The 22,358-nt window shown below is 36.3% G+C and overlaps 1 protein-coding gene across 7 annotated transcripts in view; it reads left to right on the top strand.

Annotated features, from left to right (window-relative positions):
* DNAH1 (dynein axonemal heavy chain 1) overlaps positions 1 to 22,358 on the top strand; it is a 197,113-nt gene that overhangs the window by 104,845 nt on the left and 69,910 nt on the right. For all 7 annotated transcript variants that reach the window (XM_039342601.1, XM_039342602.1, XM_039342598.1 and 4 more), the window contains 13 exons: positions 1,463 to 1,651; positions 2,497 to 2,602; positions 3,163 to 3,276; positions 5,009 to 5,158; positions 5,406 to 5,492; positions 8,717 to 8,903; positions 10,198 to 10,289; positions 10,773 to 10,927; positions 12,329 to 12,506; positions 13,195 to 13,389; positions 14,485 to 14,604; positions 19,614 to 19,772; positions 21,576 to 21,677. In XM_039342601.1, coding sequence (XP_039198535.1) covers positions 1,463 to 1,651; positions 2,497 to 2,602; positions 3,163 to 3,276; positions 5,009 to 5,158; positions 5,406 to 5,492; positions 8,717 to 8,903; positions 10,198 to 10,289; positions 10,773 to 10,927; positions 12,329 to 12,506; positions 13,195 to 13,389; positions 14,485 to 14,604; positions 19,614 to 19,772; positions 21,576 to 21,677 — 1,834 coding nt within the window. The remainder of the gene's footprint in view (positions 1 to 1,462; positions 1,652 to 2,496; positions 2,603 to 3,162; positions 3,277 to 5,008; positions 5,159 to 5,405; positions 5,493 to 8,716; positions 8,904 to 10,197; positions 10,290 to 10,772; positions 10,928 to 12,328; positions 12,507 to 13,194; positions 13,390 to 14,484; positions 14,605 to 19,613; positions 19,773 to 21,575; positions 21,678 to 22,358) is intronic.

Raw genomic sequence — 22,358 nt, forward strand, 5'->3', positions numbered from 1 at the left:
CCTATGGTAAGATGAGTGGCTAATAAATTTTATAAATAAAATAAAAAATAATAAAATAAAATAAAAATAATAAAATAATAAAATAAAATAATAAATAAAATAGAAAAACCCAGCTTCTGTACTGTTCTGTAATACTCATCTGGATTTTGCAGCCCAAGTTTCTTAATCCTTACTTAAGGTGTGAAAGCCTTCAAAATTTCTGTGAATCAGATATGTCAGTATAAGGCTGGAAATAAAGTTAATTATTTACAGTATTTTAATGTCACGCTTCAGACAATTCTTTCTCTCAAAGCACCTCATATCAATTAATAAAAGGGAGACAAGCTCCACTATCAGGTTTTCAAAGTAAAAAAATGACACATAAGAAAAGAAGAATATTGGGAGTTAGGGAGTTTAAGGTCAAAACAATGTAAATATACTATAAACTGTTATTTCTATCCAATTTTGATCAAACCAATCTTTCCCTGGTAATATTCTTGCACACATCTAGCCAGAATTGATTACACTTGTTTCTTTTCTCGATGGACAAGGCCAGAATGCCCTGTCTCTTTGCTTCAGTAATCCCCCAGCAATGGAATATTGGAGCTGCTTTTTCTTCTTTTTTCCTGACAATCTAGGAAAAAGTTTGTGATGCAAGAATCACTTAGGATTAATCAACTTGTCCTACAGTCCTATGGAATCTAGAGTATCTCAACATGCCTGTTATAGTTAAAAGTTGTGTACAATTAAAATTTATACAAGTACATAAAAAGAAAATTAGCCTTTCCTGCTAAAAGCTATTGCAGAAATGCAAACCCCTATTAAGATATATTTCTTTAATTATGATAATATAGCATCCGTATATGTGCAAAAAGGGGGGTTGTATCTTTTGTAAGTTGAACAGGATATGGTCATTGAGTCGTCAGTAATGGTAGTAGAGGCAATTTAAGCAAGTGGTCTATTGTGGGTAATATGGAATGATGGAAATGTCTAATTAATTCAGAATGGTTAAAATGCTCTTTGTGGGGGCGGAATAGCATAGACGCTGGATATTGTTTCAAAACAGACTTAGGCTTGAAGATTGGCATCAGCATTGATTATTAGTACTTTGGAGGAGGGTCAAATGGATTTCTGAAATGCTAATTGTTCTCAAGGGATCAGTTGAATCATGTCTACTCTCATTCAGCTCTAGCTGATCATCAAATTAAGAGTCAGAAAGAATCAGAGAAGCTTTTCAGCCCTTTTAGTATTTTTTTCATGAAAATTTCAAGCATTTTAGTAAAATAAAAGAGAACTCTTTCCTATATGTATCATTTTAGACCATGTTGCTATTTACATATGAATGATTTCAAATTGCAGTTGTACAGTATAAACATATAAGGTGGTTCTTCAGAATGCGTGTTTATGAATAATAAATGCTTCAAGCTAGAAAATTTAAAAGGATGCTTTCAGAATTCTGAAAATGATTTAATTCCTATTACAGATGCTACCTGACCCTGACAGGAGCCTTGCATTTGAAATTTGGAGGTGCTCCTGCTGGACCAGCTGGAACAGGCAAAACAGAGACAACTAAGGATCTGGGAAAAGCTTTAGCTATACAGACGGTTGTGTTTAATTGCTCTGATCAGCTTGACTTTATGGCAATGGGAAAATTCCTGAAAGGACTAGCCAGGTACTAAAGGACAGTTCTGTACCCGTGTAAAATACGTCTGAAGTAGAATTGAGCCACAGCAAATGAGAAGTGGAAGAGAGTGTGCATGTGTTCAAAGTAAATTATCGTTTATCTAATACCACTCTCCTTTTTGTCTATATTTGTTGCCAAGGAGAAGTGTTAACATACTTGGCCCAAAAGTATTGAGGATTGGCTAAATTTCAATGTACAAGATTTTTTTAATTAAATGTATAAGCTGCTCCAATATGTACAATTCTGAGCAGTTATGACCAAAAAACCATAAAGCAATGGAAATCCAGTATAATCCAAAAGAAAAATCAGAGAAAACCCACAATCGATGAACAAACTTCCCACAAAAGGTCTATTATTCATTCTAACCCAAGGCTTGAGATAGATGTTTTAAGGGCTGAGGGCAATACAAATCTAGGTGAAACTGTATATTATCTTTTGAATAAGAATAAATTAGGGTGTTCATGAAACAGAGGTTTTATTTTGCTTTGAACCTGAAACAAAATCCTACATCCCAGAAGTTCCATTAAACTGTTTTGTATTTGTTACAATTCAATATTAAAACAGTGTCCCAGCACTGCAACTTCAGATTTTTGGAGTTACTTCTTAGTTTTATCTACGAGTAGAGCATTGACACAAAATAAATAAGGAATCTATGAGTACTATGTTTAGTGCGGATTTCACATATGAGCCATCTTTGCAAAATGTTCTAATAAGAAAATTAGAAGATTGGTTTAGTCATTTTTCTCTGCTGATATCTTCTGATTTTTAAGACTGATTGCATTAGTAATAATTCCTATTGGATATCTGATATTATCTTCTATTTATATATTTAGCTCTGGAGCCTGGGCTTGCTTTGATGAATTCAACCGCATTGACATTGAAGTGTTGTCTGTAGTTGCCCAGCAGATCACAACTATTCAGAAGGCCCAGCAACAGCGAGTAAGTCAGGACATCTTATAATATCCTTTTTAAAATTCTTTTCAACTGGTTTTCATCTTGAGTCAATATGAATACATGCTAATGGGGACTTCTTTAGGAGTTACAGATTAGCTGTTTGAATGCAAAAAATACTACATAGGCATTCATCTTGATTTGTACCCAGCAACGTTGCTACAGGTTATGAGAACACAGCAATTGCAAATATTTGTCTGTCCATCCATCCATCCATTCATCCATCCAAAGAATTACCTAGTGTTACCTATTTCATATACTGACCCAATATTCTTTGGTTAAGTCTTATATTGTTTACTCTCAGATATTTGTCACAATTGAAATTCTTAACTTGTTTTTATCATTAGAATTACAATGATTTTTTAAATGTAAAATTCTAAACTGGACAGCTTTTTGTGCTTGACTTATCACAGAATTTTTCAATCATTAGTGTATGAAATCTGTAAAATTGTGAGGAAGATGCTATAACCAGAAAACAGTCTCTTTATAATGGAATTTGAAGATACTTTTTTGAATATCTAATTGTTCACTATTTTTATTGCCTCCAGGTGGATCGTTTCATATTTGAAGGAGCTGAGATCCCGCTAGTTCCATCTTGTGCAGTCTTCATCACAATGAACCCTGGCTATGCTGGACGCACTGAATTACCCGATAATTTAAAGGTAATGTTGCTTAATGTTACAAAATACTACATGCACTACATTCATTTGAATTTAAACCTCTTTCGTTTCCTTGTGTGATCATTAGAAATTATGCGGAGGGGGAGGGGCATCCAAAACAGGCAAGGGAGACTAAAGTTGAGATGTCTCAGTTCATTAACAAAGTATGGCAAGAAATTAGAGGACAATGCATTCAATGTATGAGGACAGGTAAACTGAGGTTGATTCCTGACAAAACTAAAAAAAATGTGGATTGGTAGTTTCTGGCTATGGGAATTGGGGACTGTAGGAGCCTAAATGTGCTATATTCTTTTTCTTGGACAAGGACGTCCTAGCAACAGTTAAAAAATTGTCTGCTTCACATTTAGATTACAGTAATGCACTCTATGTGAAGCTACCCTTAAACCTGATCCAGAAGGTGCAGCTGGAACAGAATGTAGTGCCCAGGTTGTGAGTGGGATAATCATATTATCCTTTTTGCTAAAACAAAAATGATTTTGGCAGCCAAATAGTACCAAGCAAAAGTTTTCCTTTTGACATTCAGTGTGAGGTCCTGAAATACTTGGAAGAAGGATAGTTTGTAGATCACTCTCACCTTTAGAAACATGGTAGATTACCAGTCTTATTTCACTTTATGCCACCTTTGTTTTCATAAATAACTCAAGGGGATGATCAGACCTAATACACCTTCCTCCTTTATTTTCCCCATAACATTTCTGAATCAATGCATATTTCTGTAAACTTTATAGAACTGATATAGAAAAATATGCTGGGAAAATGGTGCTTTTTATAGCAAGAAACATAAGTGCTAAGATGTAATATACAAAATGTTGACCCTGGATTCTTTCACAGAATCACTATAGTTTATAATATCTGGCCACATATATAAATTAGATCTAGGGATATGTTGTCACTCACCTGAATAAAAAACTGAGAAAGTTAAATGTAAAATAACAAAAATATGTACCATTTTCTTCAAATTAATGGAAGGGTATTGGAAGGTAGCCAAATGTGACACTAATTTTTTAAAAAGGACTAAGGGATAAAAAGAGAACATATTGTTCAGTTAGTTTAATGTCCCTTGGAAAGAGATTGGAAACAAATCTAACAATCACAAACTATTCCAGTTACCTTGTTTTAAAAAAATATGATCAAGATTAAAAAAGCAAAGAAGACAGCAACCAAAATTATCAGGGGGTTGACCATCTTCTCTACAAAGAAAAATTAGAATCTTTGGGATTTCATCAGCCAAAAATATGGGAAGACAAGAATAAGCAGAGTAAATAACAGAGAAAGCAGACAGGGAAATTTTTTCCTTCTCTCTCAAAACACTAAGATTAGGACCATTAAATGAAAATGCGAGAAAGAGATTTAGAACAGACAAAAGAAAAAACTTCTTCATACAGTAAATAATCTGTGATATTCATTATTATAAAAAGTAGCATAGGCTACTTACTTCATCAGCTTTAAATGGGAATAGGATTGATTTAAAAGAGGAAGACAAGGCTATCAAGGACTATTAATTTTGAGACTCCATGGAACCTTTAGATTGGGGACAGCATGTCTCTAGATACCAGTTGCAGGGAAATAAGATCTCCACCTTTTCTAAGAACTCTAGGACTACGTTGGCCATTAAGAGAAACAAAATGCTGACATTCTGACCCAGCAGTGCTATTTTTTAATATTCTTAAGGGCAATGGTATTATTTCCACCATAATGAATTGATATATTGCAGGCTCTTTTTCGTCCGGTGGCCATGATGGTTCCAGATTATTCCATGATTGCTGAGATTTCTCTGTATTCTTTTGGGTTCAATGAGGCCAAAGTTTTGGCAAAGAAGATCACTACCACTTTCAAACTGTCTTCTGAACAACTCAGTTCTCAGGTAAATATGCATTTCCATCAGTCTGGTAATTCATGCCTGAATAATTATACACAAATATTAAAACATGAGATTTGCTTTCACAAGTATGTACTACTTTTCTTCTTTAAAAAGACGATTCAACTGCAATTGAAGTAGGAGGTTCTTATACAGATCACTTTTCTAGACTTAACTAAACAGATAATTACCTTTCCAATAAAGTTCCCCTTTTTAAAGCTTGTCATTTTTCATATATATCTATATACCATAGGATCATTATGATTTTGGAATGAGAGCTGTGAAGACTGTGATTTCAGCAGCTGGCAATCTCAAAAGAGAAAATCCAACCATGAATGAGGCAAGTTCTTCTTGAGAATATTGCAGTGTTAGTAGGATGTCTCTTTGTACTGTGCAGAATGACCTTTGAAATAATTAAAACATAGTTAAATACCACTTCCCCTCTTATGTCTGAAAGTTGTTAAGTATTTAGATTTCCTTTTCATTTTAACATTATATCTTAATTTCCCTTTCTGAGGAAAAACAAAACAAGTAGAGCAATTATATCATAATACTATTAAATTCACATTAAGACTTAAGTAAGTAAATAATAGTTTGGAAGCATAATAGCAATTTAGCATTTAAAAACATTTATTCGTTTCATTAAGTTTTATCCTATCTTATATTCAGTTGAATGTTCAAAGAGGCTAACAGCAGCAAAAATACAAACTTACAGATAGCCGTCGACTTAGGACCATCACCGAACCTAGAATTTAGGTTGTAAGTCATTGCAATTACTAAGTGGCATGTCCACATGACCACCTCACTCAGGACCGCAATCCCATTTCTCCCAGTTGCAACCACTAAGTGACCGTGTGGGTTGTTAAGCAGATGGAGTCAAAGAACTGCCTATCAAAGGGAGGTGGGAAGTTCCGCTCCATGCCCAGAAGGAAACTGCAGTGGTGGGCTGAAGACAAAAGCTCAGATCTTTGTGATCTGAACTTCTTTTCTCCAGCCCAGTGCCGCAGTTCCTATAGGAGATGTCTTGCACCTGATAGTTCTCCTTCCCCCCATGGGCAGAAAAGAATTCTGCCGTGAAATCCATACAGGATTTTGGCATGAAACATTTACAGCACGGAGCATTTGGTGCCAACCCCCAGAAATGAGTAGGAGTCCTCTCATTGCTGGGGATCAGTTGCAAACACCCCATGATGCAAATGCCTTGTGCCAAAACCATGCTTAGATTTTGGGAGGGACCTTCTTCATCCAACCTCCTTGACTGTAAAAGGGCTGCCTCAATTGATTTCACCCTCTCCCCACCAAGCAGCACATTGTTCTCTAGGAAGCTGGGTGAAAAAGTTCATCCCCAAAGCCAAACGGGATGTCGTGCTTGGATTTTGTAGCAGACCATTTCCTGCTGGCAGACTTTCCCTGCTGGCTTCCCCATGGTCTTTTGGGAGAATCTGCCAGGGAACATTGCACATTGCGACTGAATGATTGTGGGGTATCTGGCAGCCCGCTGTAAATGCGAAGAGGTTGCCAAATGCTCAGATTGCAATCATTTGATCGCAGGGGCACTGCATTGGCCATAAGTTCAGGAAAGCATTGTAAGCCCCTTTGTAATTTTGAATGGTGGCTGAACAATTGATCACTAAGCGAGGACTACATAATTAAATATGTAGAGGTGACCACACCTGGCTGATTATTGCCAATCACCATTTGCAATAATCCCTGCTGGCTTCCCAAAATTTCAATGGGGAAGCCAGCAGAAGAAGTTTCAAGATGCTGAACAAGTTTCCCCCACCTGACACTCTCCTCCAGCACCTCTGCACTACGCCGGCCCCTCACAAACACACTTCTACCCTCCACAACCTGCAGTTCTCATGCACTCTTTCACACCTTCATACAACCTCCTTGACCCACGCACACTTGTACACCCTCCCCAATCCATGCTGTGCCTCTCGTGCATCCTGTAACACCTTCATGCATCCTCTCCAAATGTGCTTCTCATGTACGCTCCCTGCCTTCTTGCATCCCTTCCTCACACTCACACTATGCTTCCCATACACTCTTGTTTACTCTCCCCAACATGCACTGCACCTCTCCCACATCCTTCATACCCTTTCACACCCAACAGAAGCCACTTGCCTGTCTGCCAGCCTGGAATTTGCAACTTCCTGCCAGTTTGGAGAAACTGGCAGGAAGTTGCCTCACCTAATAACTATGGGATTCAGTGAACAGTGGCAACCAGGATTCAGGTATTCAAAGCCCTGGTGGCTCAGTGGTTAGAATGCCGTACTGCAGGCTACTTCTGCTGACTGCCGACTGCCAGCAGTTTGGCAGTTCGAGTCTCACCAACTCAAGATTGACTCAGCCTTTAAATTTGTGTTTTGGAGGGAGTTTATATAGAATGATGGATAACATTATAAGCATATTAGAAAATGTTTAGAGTATATTATAATGTGTTTAATGATTGTAATTATTACTTTTTAGAGAAGATAATCTATTTAATTTAAGGTATCTAGATTTGTTTAGGATTTATATGTGTTTCAAGTTTTTCTCTTTTTTTTCTGGAAAATTTTAATTAAGCCTGTACTCAACTCTGGGAAGGTTGGGGGAGGGTTTGGGAGGTTTGGAGAGGTAGGGGAGGGTAAGGGAGGGTGGGGGGGTCTGGGGAGGGGATTTGTTTTGTAAAATTTTAAAAAAAATTCAATAAAAAAGATTGACTCAGCCTTCCATCCTTCTGAGGTCGGTAAAATCAGGACCCAGATTGTTGGGGGCGATATCCTGACTCTGTAAACTGTGTAGAGAGAGCTGTGAAGCCCTGTGAAGCTCTGTGAAGCGGTAAATAAGTCTAAGTGCTATTACTATTGCTGTCATTAAGCAATGAAGTTGCCCTTTATGATCATATCACTTAGCAATGTAAATTCAATTTCTGTCATAAGTCAAGGACTATCTATATTTCTTAATAATTTAAATAAATGTAATTTATTTAATTAGTTTAAATAAAAATGCTTTAAAATTAACAGCAAAAAAGGAAGATTTGTATTAAGGGTGGACTTGAAAAATATGGGTTATGTTGACATTCGCATTCACAAAGATGAGCTGTAATCGACTCAGCAGGTCTTATTTCTGAATAATTATTGTATAAGTATGTATAAGTAAGTAATCTTCCTTTTTTACTTTACTTAATACCTGTTGACTTTATTCCAGTGAGGTAGAAGGCTTCATGGAAGGCTTCATATTATAGCAGTGTGCATACAGCACAAATTATTTCATTGCATCTGGTTGTTGTAAAATGTTTTTCTTATACATTTCATTGATGAGATGATAATAATAAACTAAAATTATCTCAAAATACTCATTCCCCCCTATACATATAGTAATTTTCATCAGTATATGATAATGGAACTAGGTATAAAATAGAACAAACCCATTCTTACTGCATCTGCTTACCATCAAAACTTTAAAAAACAACAGTTTTATAAAATACTTTTCATATCAATAATATTTAGCCATTGAGGGCAAAGCTGATCATGCTGATAGGAACATAATTTCCTAATATTTTGTTTTAATAATTTCTAGGAAATGATTTGCTTAAGGGCTATCAAGGATGTCAATGTTCCTAAATTCCTGCAAGATGATCTCAAGCTATTCAATGGTATAATTTCTGACCTATTTCCCATGATCAAAGAAGAAACAATTGACTATGGCATTTTGGAGGAAGCAATTCACAAATGCTGTCTAAAAGACAATTTGAAGGATGTTGATGGTATGCAAAACATATGCTATCTATTTTTTTTTTCACACTACATTGTATTACTCTCACATTTAAAAATATTGTCGTTCTTGCTACATAACAGAAAAGCATTGCAATCACAGGAGGTTTGGGGAATTTGTCATCCCACACAGTCAATAATTCAAGTTTCCTGCCTCAGCTCATATATCAATTTGTAAGAATAATATTGTTAATCCTCATATGAGCAATCTATGTAAAATACTTTGCCTTGATTTCATCGGAAAAGTTGATCTTACTACTCCAAAAAGACTGTAAATTAATATTGTCATTCTATTCTTGAGTAGTTATTAGTACTTCATTCTGCATCTCAAAGACTCCTAATATTTTTGGTAGAAAATTAGGCAAGGTACAGTAAATTCAACTGAGAGCCAGTTCAGTGTAGTGGTTAAGACATCAGGGTAGAAACTGGGAGACTGTGAATGCTAGTCCTGCCTTTAGCACAAAGCCAGCTAAGTGATTCTGGGCTAGTCATTCTGTCTTAGCCCTAGGAAGGAAGCAATGGTAAACCACTTCTGAAAAACTTTGCCAAAGAAACTTGTAGGGACTTGTCTGGGAAGTCTCTGAGAATCAGACAAAATTGAACAATAAAAAAAAGCTCTTACGCAGAATATATAGTACAAAGTGAGGAAAACATCATTTATCTAAAAAGAAAACGAATAAAAAAAAGAAAACATAAATAAATTTAATTTCCCTTTCCCCAGATTTTATTTGAGATCCAGATTCTTTATATTTTCAAAAGAGTTGGATAAAATATTGAAGAGAGCAATAAGGTACACTTGGAAACTTGATGCTGTTTATTTATGTAAATAAATAAACTTGATTGTTTGCTATAACAATCTTCAACCAAGAGCCAGATACTTTTAAATAATAATATAAATAATAAACTATTAAACATCTGAGCCTCCAAAGAAGAGCAAATTATATTGTCAGTAATAAAAATTGTGATGGTGGTGGGCAAGTTGCCAAGCATATTTTCTCAGAGAATTCCTCATGCAAGAGTGCCATTATTTATTTATTTTTTAAAAAGCTTGTGAATAGAAGCATTTATATGCCGTATCATACCTTGGGATCTAAGCCAAAACTACAAAAGAATTAAGTAAGCATGCTGCTGACATCTCATGTGCTGTCCTATGAGCACATAGGTTTCCTATGTAGGTCACCCAAATTCATGGCAGGCTTTCTAATGCATTGCTGCCTGAATTCACAGCTCTGCAGCTAGTAAAAGCCACCAGGAGGCATTTCTGGTCTGAATCTTATTTTGCTTCAGGTTTCATCACCAAGTGTATTCAGCTGTACGAAACAACCGTGGTACGACACGGCCTCATGCTGGTGGGGCCTACAGGCTCTGGAAAAACAAAGGTAAGTATTGCTGAAGAGGCATTACAATAGAGCAAGAAAGGGAACTAACTCCAGAAATTTCCTCCAGCACTATCAATTTCTTTTGCTTAATCCTTTCTTGCCAAGTACAGTAGTAGCCTCTATAGGAGAGCTTTGAAATAAACATGCTATGATTAAAGGGCTAAACTGAATCTACATGTTGTTTGGAAGATCCTCATTAAGGTGAGTATGGATGACTTTGAGTCTCCAGAGCATTAGCAAGATTTTGACAGCATATTCTTGGCCAGTATGCCATTGACATTCAGAAATGTGAGATCACTCTCGTTTTCTATTTCTTTTCTGATCGTGTCTGCTTTTTATAAATCTTAATTGTGCCAAAACCTTGGATAAAATCCTGCATTACTACTTTATATTGTTGAAGATTCATTGTGAATTTGGGCTATTTTCTTGAAAGTCTTAAAAGAGATGCTGTGATGCTTCCTTCTATTATACATCTTTCTTCAGTGTTATAAAGTTTTGGCAGCTGCGATGACATCTTTGAAAGGTCGGCCTTCAGTCAGTGGTGGAAATTATGAAGCTGTCAATTATTTTATATTGAATCCTAAATCCATAACTATGGGCCAGCTGTATGGAGAATTTGACTTGTTAACTCATGAATGGTAAAAGACAAAACTTCTCTTTCTTTTTTCTGGGTTAATTTGGCTTTGTATTTCTTCTTTCTGGGAATTAAAACTCTGTATTAATGGAAATTTAAGAAAACGTTTTGAAAATTTCTAAATAATGTACGGTAACAGCAAAAGATTCAGGTTTGATCCAATGAAAGTTAAGCATCTGATTTATTTTCTGCCAATATTCATATGACTTTGAATATTTAACTTTGGTTGGATCACACATTTTCTTTTGAGCTTTCAACATTTCACTTTTGTATATATTTAATGAATAGTTCTTTCGTAATAGTGCTGCTGTGGTTGAATCATTCTGAGCCTGAACAAGGCCAACTTCCTTTAAAAAAAAATTAAGTCACTTTGTGAGATAATAATTATTTGAGAAGCAGAAAAATGTGATTAATCAGTTACTAACGTAATGTATCCATTTTGGTATAAAATCCATCTCTTAAAGCAGAAAAGCATTTGGGAAATCCCACTTACTCCCAAATCCACTGTTCGCAGCTATCTTTTCACTCTCTAGGTTAAAGGTTCCCTGGTACATTAAGTGGAACAGATCCTGTGGATTACTGTATTTATTGTACAAGTATATGCAGTATAGTTTGCACAGTATACTGGAGAGCTTCCTGTTCAGGAATGAGGCAATAAGGGTATCTATATATTGGAACATCAATTTTACTGCCCCTCTTTTATTTATTGTATCAAATGTATATTTCTGTTACCAAACATGTAACCGTGTGCAGATATGAAAAGCAATAGAAGTAACTCAGCACGAACCTGTGCTGAGTAAACATTTTATAGCTTTACTCAGAAGCTTCTTAGATATGGACACATATTTATTCAAGTTTTTCTTTAGCAAATTCTGGTTGAATGTGTGGACTAATTTACAGTATAGTTTTTGCCTAAAGTTTGATATATAGATCCCTCTGAATGATCAAAAAAAAATTGCAACTGCCATAAAAGCTTCTTCATGGGTATACAACCCATCTGCTCTCTCCAACTGACTTCAGAAGGTTTTGTTTTTGTTTTAAATCTTGTAAAAAGAGACTTAAATATCCTCAGTATCTAAATAAATAGAGATGAATAACAATTATAACAGTTTTACACTGATGGCAGTATAGCCCTCTCATAGAGATAAAACATTGGCCTAAATCCAGTAGGCTTTGAGGCTTGATACATGTTTTTATATTGCACCTGATATCACAAAGTTAGCAAATGGGAAACTTTATTCTTAAAGAAAGTTTCCTTCTCCAGCACAACTTCCCAACCTCCTATTTGACTTCTGGTATCTTCAAATCTCTTGATAAGATATATCATGTTTTTATAAAATATATGAGATTCAAAGAGAAAGTGCAACTATTAAAGCCTTGGGTATTTCTCCCTCTAATTTCATAGGACAGATGGGATCCTCCCTGCTCTCATTCGTGTAGGAGCTGTAGCCACTGATAAAAAAAAGAAATGGTATATGTTCGATGGTCCTGTGGATGCTGTTTGGATTGAAAACATGAACACTGTCCTGGATGACAACAAAAAACTCTGCCTTAGTTCTGGTGAAATAATTAAACTAACAGAGGTAATTTCTCTCTCTCTCTTTTTGTTCCATTACCCAACCTCAATATACATTCATGTTCATTCATAAACAGATTCCAATTCATTCATATGTCTCACAGTGAAGAAAGATAAATAAATATAGACATAGATAAGTATAGATATATGATTTGACAAACAAAGTCATAACTGGAGGTTTTTATCTTTTCTGAGAAAACATTCCTACTTTTTAATATATAAAAGATAACATTTTATTTTAAAATACATTTTTATTCATTTATTTGAATTTCTTACTCAACTTACTGCCCAAGGTATTAAAGATGAAAAACAAAAACAATGTAACTAAAATACAGATAGCAATATTAAAATCCTAAATAAATATTTACATATAATATATACTATAGCTAAAAGCAGTGTTTCTCATTAACTTCAGAATTATCCAAACAAGATTATTTCAACATTTTGGTTAAAAGGACAAAATTAATTTGATTTTTGTAGCAGTCCAAGCTAGGATCACAACACTACTGTTTATGCCAAATGGTATTGACTAATGCTATTTTTCTTAGCCCCTAATTCCAGGTGCTTGAGGAATGTAGATAATTGAATTTAGTAAGCCTTCCATTTTATAAACATAATCTCATCTGTGTAATTTAGATGTGTTCCTTTGATAAAAGGCTTGGGAAAATCTCTGCTATCCTGTCTCTCTTTTCCAGGCAATGACCATGATGTTTGAAGTCCAGGATTTAGCAGTAGCCTCTCCAGCTACTGTGTCTCGATGTGGCATGGTATACCTGGAGCCCAGCATCTTGGGACTAAAACCATTTGTGGAATGCTGGCTAAAAAATATTCCAGAGATTATGAAGCCATTTTCAGAGCAGCTGGAGTCACTTTTCAACAGATTCCTAGAGGTAAGCTATTGCTTGATCCTAATATTTTGATTCAATACAAACCATGTAAGTGGGTTCAATGTTTAGCTGGGGGTGGGGGAGAGAGGGGGCGTTAGTCATGAACTTCTCACTCCTGATTACAGAAGCTTGAGAGCAGCTAGTAGCAAAATCTACCAGTTGGCAGGAACTTTTGCAGGAGGTAACCTTCCTCATAATTCCAATTAATTTTAATTGGTACCATAATGGTAAAGTGTTCTACAGACTGAGCTTCCGTGCACAATGGCATTTTCCCCACACTGAAAGGCCTGAGATAATGATTGCTGTATGTATGCTTCAGGGTTAATATCAGACGTTGGCATTTTTGAGTCTGAGCTCTTTTTTTACTTGTTTTGTAATGCAAGTTGTAGGTTGGTAAGAATGCTAATTTCCATGCTTCCCTGCAATGTTTCTTGGGATATTAATATTAAAACAGTAACAGTGTTGTTTGGAAAGGCTCCACATTCTAAGATGCACAAGAAAATGTTTCTAGTCTTTATCCCCTTCTCATGCTAAATTCAGATTTAAAAAAATTATTCCATTATCCTAGAAAAACAAATAGCTCTGAAACGTATATTTGCCATGACAAATCTATTCTTAGCAATTTCAATTCCTGAACATAGCCAAATTACAAGTTACATAGGAGGTCAGTGTTTGGAGCCTCTAATATAATTTCATTTTTTTGTAAATAGCTGCAATAAGAGTTTTGATTTAAATTTTAACTGTAATGTAGGTTTGGCAGTTTTATCATTTTTTTTCAATGTGTTCTATATTCTTAATCCATCACAATCCACAGATGATTGGCTATGAATGCCCTGAGCTGCAAAGAATGGATATTAACGTAGAAGATTTAAAATTCAAAATGTTTTCATTCTTGTTAATGTCAGTGTTAGTTAACACCCAGCAAGGTTGCTCAGTCTCCACTGGTGCCTGTTCTCTAGCTGAGTTGAAGGGTATTAAAAGTACTACTTAAAAAGCAGTGGTTATAGAAGAGTTAGCTGCTAGAATAAAAGGGGAGAAAAACATAAAGGTTCAAAATAAATCTAAAAACAATTAACACTGGGTCTTCCTTCTTTTCAGGAATCTATCAGTTTTGTCCGAAATTCAGTGAAAGAAATAATTGTCTCCACAGATTCTAACTTGACAAAAAGCCTTCAGAAGTTATTGGACTGTTTTTTTCAACCCTTCATTCCTATTGAGGTAGGATTACACAATGCTGAGTATTCCCAATGGAAACACTAGAATGGAAAAATCAGATACAAAGGATAGTTACATTATAATAGCAATTATATGTATGTATGTATGTATATGTAGCTGGATTTCGAACCCCAGCTAATAAAAATCTTATCATTAGAGGTCCTTGGGTAACAAACCCCTAAGACTTCACCTGCCTACCTCTGATATGAGCACAGTATGAAGTAGGGGAGTCATACCAGCTCAGACATGCCTAGATTAACAAGGACCACACCAGATGTTGGAGAATCAGGAGAATCTGATGATAACTGGGCTATTGAAACAAATCATATGTGGGCAGACAAGAAAAGCTGGAATTGATGGAATGCTACCACAAAGCAGACTTAATGAGCGGGAATATATGAAACATATGAAGGAATTATGTGTGGAAAAACTGAAAACTAACTGAAAAACAACTAGTTACCTAATGCTTCAACATAGTGAAGAGGAACATGCTCTCACAAAACAAGACAGGCCAACTACATATTACATCCTGGATTCAAGAAAAACTGGAAGAACAATGTGCAGCCAATACCTGAAGTTGTAACATTACTGCTATCCTCTTCATTACGGAACACAGCAGCTGATATATAAGATCATGGATAACTTAGCCACAGTCAAGCCTTGAGACTAATTACCAAGGCTCAGTGAAGAAGCATCATCCAAGAATATGGTAGATGCCAATAAAGCCAATCTTTATCACCATAACTCAAACCAATGAACTGGTCTATTCTACAGCTGCTTTAATCCTGGAGATGATTAAGAAGAACAGCAGCACATACTGCCTTGGAAAAAGATCAAAGCAACTTGGAGAGAAGTTAGGCAGCTGGTGGATCTACAGAAGGTGTGGAAATTAAGGATAAGACTTGGCTACTCAAAAAATGTAAGCCTAAAGAAAGGCTCATAGCACTGGCTAGCAAGCTAAGCAGATACACTAGAGAAGCAAAAGTCAAGAAGATGAATGCCCTATTCTCCAAAGAAACATTTAAGTGTGCTCAGGACATGTAGTTCTTTCTTATGACCACAATGGAGCCTGCCCATTATAATTTCAGGTTGTTATGATTGTTAAATGAGGTAACTATATGATTACCTTGCTTAAAGACTCTCTCCCTTGCTCTCCCTGATAAGGATGTTAAGCAGAACATCAGGTGCCTTGGGTGGGGGAGGCCCTGGGAATTGTTAAAGCCCTAGCTCTTTAACAATTTCTATTAATGAATAAGACAAAAAAACCTGGCTGACTCTATAGCACAGCTCAAGCATTTGGCATTTCTTTTTGCAATAAAAGATTTTCTCAATGGTTATTATTTTGTTGACACTTTACGCAAATTACTTGTTTAGATTGTACTGAATCTTTCACAGTTCCTCTCAAGCATTAATCTGTGTTGTTGCTTTTGTATGTTTCTTAATTCATCTGGAGATTCTAGTTCTTGTTCTGTTAAAGAATCTCAAGAGGCTGACAAAATTTAAATGTGGTCAGTGTTGAAGAAGCTTATTTTCAGTTAATAAAGTCTCAGTCTCCCCTCTGGCATTTCCTATTTGCAGTTGTGTAGAAATTTTGCTTAAGCATTTTCACAAACACAGTTTTCTTTCACATGCTTATCCCAAAGCCTCATCACAGCAACAAATCATGTAATGAAAGAGGAATTAGGAGGGGAAGATGCTGCACAGTTTGGATGGTAGCATGTACACATGTTGTTAGCTTCTTTGTTAAATTTTGCCCTTCCTTAACCTTTGTTATTGCTTCAATTCACAGACACACATTGTTCTTTCCTACAGTAATTGGAGCTCCAAAAGAGCTGTTTCATCATGCTTTCTCCGTGATCTGTTTCATTTTATCCAGTTCTATCATGCACTGAGAATCTAATCAAGGCTTTCCTCAACTGTGATCAATTTACAGCAGTTTCCATAGAGGGATAAGGCTAGCTGTCTTAGTATAGAAAGACAAGGATCTATAGCAGACATGTCAAACTCATGACGTCGCGCAACGTATCGGGCCAGTTTTGCCATTGCTGGCAATGGGGTGGGCGTGGCTTCTGGATGACACATCTGGCCCACGGGCCGGCAGTTTGACACCTCTGATCTATAGGTTGGATATACCTGTTTCAAGTGTTCTGGATCTTTCATAATATTTCTGCCAAGGTCTTGGCCTTCTTTACCTGCCTAAGTATCTTCAGTTGGCCTCAGTATGTTAGAATCTCAGAGTGGCAGAATGAATCAGAAATTATTGCTGAAATCAGCTTCCTGTGGATCAGATTATCACCTCTCTCTTCATCCTTTGATCATCACATTCCATCCATGTTGCCCAAATTGTTGAGTAATCTATATAAACAACCAACAAGTTTTTTCCATTTAAAAAAACTAATGATGGCCACCAGAAACTTATCCAGAAAGGAAAAAGATATTTATTGAAGTCACGTGATCACGTGAAATATTAATACCGCTTTACAATGCCTTGGTAAGGCCACACTTGGAATACTGCATCCAGTTTTGGTCACCGCAATGTAAAAAAGATGTTGAGACTCTAGAAAGAGTACAGAGAAGAGCAACAAAGATGATTAGGGGACTGGAGGCTAAAGCATATAAGGAACGGCTGCTGGAATTGGGTATGTCTAGTTTAATGAAGAGAAGGATGAGGGGGGACATGATAGCAGTGTTCCAATATCTCAGGGGCTGCCACAAAGAAGAGGGAGTCAAGCTATTTCCCAAGGCGCCTGAAGGCAGGACAAGAAGCAACGGATGGAAACTCACCAAGGAGAGAAACAACCTAGAACTAAGGAGAAACTTCCTGACAGTTAGAACAATTAACCAGTGGAACAACCTGCCTCCAGAAGCGGTGAATGCTCCAACACTGGAAGTTTTTAAGAAGAGACTGGACAGCCATTTGTCTAAAATAGTATAGGGTTTCCTGCCTGAGCAGGGGGTTGGACTAGAATACCTCCAAGGTCCCATCCAGCTCTGTTGTCATGTTGTGTTATATTATGTTATGTTATGTTATGTTATGAAAAGTCTAGCCAGGAGATGACCAAGATCTGAGTGATTAAGAATGAGTGCCTCCCAATCCTAGAAAATTACATTTGTGCAGTCCAAAGGAATCCCCCAAATTGCGTACCAGTTCTGCTTCAAAGAATGAGACCATATCCAGAAGCACACAAGGAAAGTCCTAGGATCCAAGAGATCCTAATATCAACAAAGTATTACTAGGATTGAGCTGAAGACTGTACTTCCCATGCAAAACCCCACAACTTCTAGACAAAAGAATCTGGATGGCCTTGGCTGGTTAGTAAGGAGTAGGATTGTATAGCTGATTATCATCTATATCAGAGGTGTCAAACTGCTGGCCCGTGGGCCGGATGCGTCATGCTGAAACCACGCCCACCCCATTGCTGGCAATGGAAAAAAAGTTGAAATACATTGCGACACGTCATGTGAAGTTGCAAGTTTGACACCCCTGATCTATATAGTGATGATCACTCCATGATAGCAGATGGTCTCACCCAGCAGTTTCATGTAGATAAATATTAATGGAGAGAGGCTAGAGTCCTGTGAAATACCACAAATAGGGGTCTAGGGCTAGATCTCTCCTATCACACCAACTGTATTCCATATCTCTTAGTGATAAATCACACAAGTCTACGTCATCTAAATCTTGAATCTCAAAATCGACTTGGTGATAATTGGGATCGCTTTTGTCTTTCAGGCTGCCCAAAAAGTCATCAGTACAGAAATCTTACAAAGTCACATTTATTTATTTCTCTGTCTAATTTATATAGCTACCTATCTACCCAAGAAACTTTTGGCAGCAAACAAAATAAAAACAAAGAATTCTATTAAGCCTGAAAAACAAACATAATTATTTGGAAGCTCATTTAAATCACAAAGCCAAACCACATCCCGTACATCCATTCCAGAGGCCCCATGCTAACATCTGAACACCAGTGGCTGAAATTGGGATTTTAGCATAGCACCTTTCCCACTTTTTCTCATAATGTAGAGGAATCATTATCAGCAGCACCTGTGATTGTAGTGTTTAAGTATTCCTTTTCATTGTAAAGGTTTAACCAATTTCTTATCTACCTTCTGTCCATTTCAGCAATTCATGTTCCAATTATACAAAATTCCTGTCATCCAGCAATTTTCAAAAGGTCTGACTAACATTTCTTTATCGCCCTCACCAGTATTTCCTTTTTGAAGTTGTTTTCTTTTTGTATTTTTTTATCTGCAAGGGGGAACTCACCATTTATGATCCTTCCTTGAAGTAGGGTGGCATTTTATCTAATTTTTACTTTCTACCAAAGGTATTTCTGGATTTAATTTGAGTGAGAAAATTATATTGCCAACTTTTCCCTACTCTGACAACTCTTTAGACTAGGTATTCAATTCCTTAGACATGCTGAAGACCTTGCCATTTTCTGTTGAGGAATTTTAGAAAACACATGGTGTACTGGGAGTAACTACACTTCTTCACAAAGAATTACCCATTGCTAAGTAGCCTCTTCTTCACAATGTATTGTCAAAGGAACACATTACTGTTGTTTATACAGTAGGTATGCAATCTCAATTGTTAATTCAGCACTACTGCTGGGCTGTTTAAATCATTTGGGCAGAGGGCAATTATCTACTATAGATAATAGTATCAAAAGTCACCAAGAGGTTCAGGAGAACAAACAGGACCATACTTTCTTCTCATCTATTTTCTAGTGTGGGTTCACCAACCAAGATGATGAAGCAGTTTTAGGAACCTTTCAGCCATAAGTCCAATTGAAATGGCTCCAGATTATTTCATAATTGTTCATTAATTTAATGTTCATTTTAATTGTATGTCTATTTTAGATTGCTTTTTAAAAGATAGGCACTGAATTATTTACTTGAATAGCAAGGTAAGTGGATAGAAATGGAATACATTAATAAATCAAACATAACTACCGAATATTGGAGAAGTTTTAGTAATAAGTGTATTTTGTTAATTGATTCGTCAGGGAATGAAAAAAATGCCTCCAGAGAAGACAGCCCGTATTGGTGAACTAATAGAACCCTGGTTCATATTTGCTTTGATCTGGAGTGTTGGTGGCACTGGAGATGCCCAAAGTCGAAGCGCCTTCAGTAATTGGTTAAGGAAGAAGATGTCAGATGAGAAGGCAAGTTAATGGGAAAAGGATATCATCAGTTCATAATTATCATAGGTTCCTTTTTTGAACCACCAATAACCAAATTAATCCACTCAAATATTATAATTGTTTGTTTAAATTTATTGGCTGCCCAATTGCAGTGGGCAGTGTACAAAACTAGAGAAAATATAAAAACAGCTTAAAAAATTGCACTGGGTTGCTGGTTTGCTTCGGAGTGCAATTCAAGGTGTTAGTTATCACCTTTAAAGCCCTGCATGGCATGGGTCCAGGCTACTTGAGAAACTTCTCCCCTTGATGGGTCTGGCCCATCTCACTTATGGCAGCAGAGGAAGCATACTGTGGATCCCATCAGCCAAAGAATTTCAGCTAACTGGATCCAGGAGAAGCTCCTTCTCTGCCATGGCTCCTGCCTTCTGGAACATCCTACCCCCTGAGATGGCTTCCACCCTCCTGACTTTTCATAGGAGCCTTAAGACCTGGCTCTGTCAGACGGCTTGGAGATCCAATGGGGGAGATTAGAGACAAGACAAGATAAGATAATCTTTATTGTCATTTTTTACTGTGGGCACAATGATACACATCAAAAATGAAATTTAGTTACCCGCTCTGAAAGTGAACACATATATGACACACACCTAAACATATTATATACAACATATACATACTATATACAACATATGTATAGACCTACATCCCTACATATACATAATATATGAATATTAAATACTGAAAGTATTTGACTAATTAAAACCTATTTCATCCCCCACCCACCCCCCATGTGTCCATCTGCCTCCTTTGCCATCTGTGTTAAAGATTTTATCTGCTGTGTTATTTTTTAATTGATGATGTTAATGCTTTTATGTTGTATGCTTCCCAGAGTCACTGGACACGAAATGGATGGCAAATAAATTTCATAATAAATTTCATAATAAAGAAATAAAATAAATAAAAACATTAAATCAATCAAACAGATTTAAAAAAACCCTAATACGTCACAAAATCAATTAAACATAACAGGGAGCATTGAACAAATAATAAACATTAAGCTCCAGCCTAGGACCAAACCAGGTTTTCAAAGCTTTCGAGAACCCCAGGAGAGAGGGCACTGTCCTTACCTCTGACTCCAAAGAGTGGGGCTGCAACAGGAATACTCAGCATTGGAAACCTGGACAATTAATTGGGTTTTTGTATCTTCCGGTAGTTGGGGTGGGGGGATTTTATTTTACAAAAGGGAAACTTACAACTAAAGGAAATTGGAAAGTACAAATGAATTTTAATAAGATTATTTTCTATTTTAACCATCTATTTTCTTTATCTACACTATATTCCTTAAAGTTTACTTTCAATATGTTTCATATCTTTCTGTTCTATTCCTCCAACATATTTATTTTTTGCTGATTTCTGTATTTATGTTGTCTTAATCTCTGTCTGTCTATTGTCACTTTCTGTAGAGTTATGCATTTTTTCCCCCTCAGAGTTCAGTTTGATTTATTTATTTAACTTCTGGTTTCTTTTTCTGTCCTGCCAGGTCTTTAGGTTTTCTTATTCTTTTTCTTCTTTTTTGTTCCTGGTGGGGCATCTGACATTGTCTGCTCTTCTTTTGAATTTTTGCTTCATGTAAAAGAAATGGCTTGAAGAAAGATGTTGCACATTTCTAAGAACCTGTGTATTTCATTATTGCCCGGCCAACTATATGACAGATATCATTTATATAGTAATTTCTTCATGAATCATTTTGGGAGATAAATTGAATGGAATCACTCTAATGTTATCTCCACACTTATTTCTATTCAACATGTTTCCACTCCATAGATTCAACTGTTATTCCCAGGAAAAGGGATGGTTTACGACTATAAACTGGATGATGCTGGAATTAGTAATATTGAAGAAGATGAGGATGAAGATATTGTAGAGGTGGTACATTATATTTTATAGTTTTATTTAATATTTTTATTATATTTACAACCCTGAAAATTATACAGGCTTACTACATCTGCTAATGAATTTTTTCTCTCAAATTAATTTGTAAAAGGGCTACAGCTGTAGTTCTCATCTATCAACCACCTTGTTCAGTTACCATTTGAATTTATAACAATGCTGAAAAAGTAGATTTACAAGGTCCTTGAACGTCCCCATAGTCACATGACTGCAATTTGGACACCTTGCAACCATGTACATTTGGGATGCTTATAGCATCCTGCATGCATTTAATCACCGTTTCCAACCTTCACAGCCAGCTTTCTACAAGCTAAATCAGTGAAGTGGCTGGAAGTTGCAGGTCATGGTCACATGCTATTGTGCTTAACAATCCACAGTGATGTATTTATTGACCACAGTGCAACTGAAAATCTAAATCCAATGCAATCATGTGATGTTTCACTTAATTATTGTGTCACATAGCAACAGAGTTGCCAGTCCTGATTATGATCAGTAAGTGAAGGCTACTTGTATATCAGATTATGCATATACTTTATTTAAGTCTGTAGCAAGTAGATCAGTACTCTGTAATGCCTCTCTGGACAGTGATAGAACTTGAGATTACCCATACGTATCCCATGCAGGTGCTCCTCACGGGAGACTGCAGAACAGTGGGTG

Source organism: Crotalus tigris, unplaced genomic scaffold, assembly GCF_016545835.1.
Source record: "Crotalus tigris isolate CLP2741 ecotype Arizona unplaced genomic scaffold, ASM1654583v1 scf7180000017800.2534000, whole genome shotgun sequence".
Lineage (NCBI taxonomy): Eukaryota > Metazoa > Chordata > Lepidosauria > Squamata > Viperidae > Crotalus > Crotalus tigris.